Here is a 3,604-nt window from a genome sequence, read left to right as displayed (position 1 = left end):
CAGAATGTATAATAATACAAGGAAGGAACCTTTATACAATCCGAAGGAGGAATGGAAACTACCTGACAGAAACCAACACAAAATTAATGTCGATGCTGCTTGGATTTCTAGTAATAAACCGGTAGGTTTTGCTATAATATCTAGAGATGATGCAGGTGTATTTGAACAAGGAAGAGCAGGACCTTGCACAACAACACCAGAAGATGTAGAAGCAATAGGATTGTTGCAGGCATCCAAGTGGGCGAAGGAGCACAATCTCAACCATTTCAGCATCAAAGGAGATTGTAGAAATCTTTTGGATTATCTTAATGGGATACTAACTTCTATATCTTGCCAAAATCAGGAGATAATGGAGGAAGTTAAAAAGGAAATCAGTTTAGATGTGGGAGACACTCTAGCCACCGAGGCAAAACATTTTAGATGTAATTTATATTTGGATACTATTTCCTATTATTTTAGCGTTATCAATAGATAAATCTAAAGCTAGGAAAGAGCCTCCTCTTTCCACATTAGATGTCTCTACTTGCACTGTATTAAGGGTTCCCAACACCCAAAGTTAGTCTTTTAATGAATTATCAATTTGCAAAAAGAAAATAACTAAACTATATTAGTATATTTGTTCCTTATCTTGGCCTTTAAGATTGTATTTGTTTGATACCCTGGGCTCCAGCCCAGGTTGCCAGGCTTCAGAGCCGGGCCTGGTATCTGTTTTTCACTTCTGTTAAATTTTAACAGCAAAAGACCAAAAGCTGCTTGAGAATCTGCCTACAAAGAATGAAGAGACAACGAAAACTGATGAGGGACATTATGACTAACAGGGTCTCTTATTAGATTCATCATGAGGGTACATAAGCTTAGACCCTTCGTATCTAAGGATGTCATGTCCCTCAAGAATCTTCCTCGCCTTCCTCATCATCGTCACCTTCCTCATCGTCCTGATTTTGCGCTTTCTTTTCATTTTCTGGGAGAAAGGTAAAAAAGTTAAGAGATGAAGAACAATAACATGAGAACCTTACAGAAACCAATATTTAACAGGTCGGCCAATAAAAGCAGTTAGTTCTGAATTAAAGCTTGTACTTTTAAGAAAAGGAAGGAGACAAAAGAGAATTAGTTAGTATTTTAGAGTTGACATTGTGGAAACCAACTAGAAGTCTAGAACACATAAACCAAAGGTGTATTAGGTCCTCACCGTATTCGCTGAATATGATTCCACCTGCACATAGTCCTGCCTCGATTTTTATAAGTCTAAGTTTCATCCTTGGTCCAATCTCTTGAAGCCTGACAGCACTTTTAGTAGAAGCTTTATTTACTCTTCCGAGATCACTGGAAAGAGTGATGGTAGATGCTTCATCATCTGGCTCACTTTCTGATCCATAACCAGCCCTTCATTGACAGCACAAAAACAAATAAGTCACTAGCTACTATCAGATATAATCCATGTTTATGAGTTAGGTGTCTTAAATAGTTCCTGGTCCTGTAGTGAAAGAAATCATACTTGGTAACAAAGTCGCTCACATCCCGAAGATTACTCAAATCTGGCGCTTGATGGTTTAGGACAAAGTTTTTAAGTTTACGTGAGACACCAACAGGCTGTAATCTAATGGAATAATGCCGGAAATCAATAAGCTTTGTTTCCTTGTCATAATTAAGCAGAACTATTCTTTGACATGACGAGAGCTTCACCTGCAATACAATAAACAAGCATAACGATCAATCTAAAGAAGATAATCGGACTTGTCAACGTAAAAGTTCAAACAATCTGTGTAGCACTCACAGTGTTGATATCAATAGCTGGAAATATATTCTGAAACATAATAGTAGTGAGCTTTAGATGTACTTCTCCAGTTCCAAAACCAGAAAGTACAATCTGCCATGAAATTCTTTAGATATTAGGCACACAACCCAAACACATAATAGCATCAGCAAATGAGAAAAAGTTACAGTAAGGTAAACCAAAGTAACCAAACACAATAAGCTTCGCTGTTTAGAAGTTAAAAGATGGATAATTAATGCTTACCAATGGAGGGGACTTGAAAATTTCTGGAGGGCGTCTAGGACGTTTTTGGGATTTCGCAACATCAAGTGACAATGAGTACTCCTCTATTTTGAATGTCAGAGTTGGGCCCTGAGGTGTCCTTGCGACTCGAAGATAGGGCGAACTACTAGTTTTAGATAACATCAGGAAATGAGTTACGCCCAAACTTCCCGCAACATTCAGAAAATCTTTTAGATTATTCCGTTTCTTCTCCTGAAATAGAAAATAGATGATGAGGCATTAGAAGTCAACTAAAGAGAGCATTACACTAACAAAATCGAACTACGAATAGGCTAGTGGCGATTTTGTAAAGTCGTCTTCTTACTGACAACAGCGATGAACCAGAGGGCACGTTATCACGAAAAAGAAAATGGCTAAATAGCTCCAGAAAAGGTTAAGCAAGTTCATCACATTCCATTTAACTTTGAAAGGTTGAACTAGCCTCTGACAGATTTTGTGGTATTCTTAGCTTACAAGTCTTTTGACTGTCGATAACATCCTTCACCCCAGCCATTACTAGATATAAACTATATAACATAGTAATAATAATCGGTGTTACAAACAGGGTAAACAAGACAAGATAAGAAAAGGCTCAGCCTCATCACATATCTGAAAAGACATATCAATAATAAATAGTATCTTTAGCAATCAAATTCGCTTTCGTGAACTGTACACCAACAAATTGAATGACCCTAAATTGCATCAATTCACATATTGAGCGATAACAACCAGATATATTGACAAATTATATCCTAAAAGTACTTGGAACTCAAGCATTGCAAAATGAAGAAAAAAAATAAATAAAACACAATTGAAATTCAAATTGCTATACCTTTAGCTTAAGGGCGGTATAAGGAAGCATCAACTCTCTCAAATCCTTTAACAATTGCTTCAATGAACCAGAAAGTTTCCCTCTAGAAAACACAAAACTTTTAGGGATTTTGTCACCCGTTACATGATCAACAACAGGATTCTTTATAATCGGTGCCCTTGAAAACCCAATCCTCTTCTTCCTCTATATACATCAAACAGATTCCACTGATAAGGTTAAAAAACATTACAAAAATAAATAAATTAAGAAACTTTAAATCTAAGAACTGAACTTGCTTACATTTCCAATACGGGCCATATTTTAAGGACGAACCGAGAGCAGATTTAGAGTTTCAGTATAGGCTTTTCAAGCCTCTTAAACTGAAACAAGAAATTAAGCCGCAACGAGCATGTTTTAATGTTTCTTGATATATCACCTAATAAGTTGAACAGTTTCCTTTATTCACTATACCCTTCGAAAACAAACTAAAACCCTAACTTTTGAAACAAAAGCATCTGCAGGCCCGGCTCTAAAGCCTGGGCAACCTGGCCTCCAGCCCAGGGTAACAAAACAAATACTATCTTGAGACCATCTCCAACTGGGAAGAGGAAAGTGGAAATTAGGGGGAGACTCAAAAAAAAATAATATTTTTATTCTCATGTCCACAATTAATTTTAGTTACCGTGACACCCATAATTATATGAAATTATTAAAAATGTCTGCATGATGGATTATGCATCCGCATGACGGGTTATGTG

General features: G+C 36.7%; 1 protein-coding gene across 1 annotated transcript; it reads right to left on the bottom strand.

Moving 5' to 3' along the window:
* Positions 1-529: 529 nt before the first annotated feature.
* Positions 530-3,323, bottom strand: LOC113283276 (peter Pan-like protein). The gene is made up of 7 exons (XM_026532482.1): positions 3,147-3,323; positions 2,868-3,050; positions 2,018-2,248; positions 1,775-1,867; positions 1,496-1,683; positions 1,190-1,383; positions 530-961 (listed from the first exon to the last, which is right to left on the bottom strand). Exons 1-7 carry the CDS (start codon positions 3,162-3,164, stop codon positions 888-890), a joined length of 981 nt encoding a protein of 326 aa, XP_026388267.1. The 5' UTR covers positions 3,165-3,323; the 3' UTR covers positions 530-887.
* Positions 3,324-3,604: the final 281 nt, after the last annotated feature.

Source organism: Papaver somniferum, chromosome 5, assembly GCF_003573695.1.
Source record: "Papaver somniferum cultivar HN1 chromosome 5, ASM357369v1, whole genome shotgun sequence".
In the NCBI taxonomy this organism is placed as follows: domain Eukaryota; kingdom Viridiplantae; phylum Streptophyta; class Magnoliopsida; order Ranunculales; family Papaveraceae; genus Papaver; species Papaver somniferum.
The sequence above is the reverse complement of the archived record's forward strand: the minus strand, read 5'-3'. Positions and strand labels throughout refer to the sequence as shown.

Excerpts from the sequence above, each read along its gene's own strand:
- LOC113283276 (XM_026532482.1), bottom strand. Across the intron at positions 2,249-2,867 it reads ATACCGCCCTTAAGCTAAAG|GAGAAGAAACGGAATAATCT; the intron begins GTATAGCAATTT and ends TTTCTATTTCAG. Across the intron at positions 962-1,189 it reads AATCATATTCAGCGAATACG|AAAATGAAAAGAAAGCGCAA; the intron begins GTGAGGACCTAA and ends CCTTTCTCCCAG.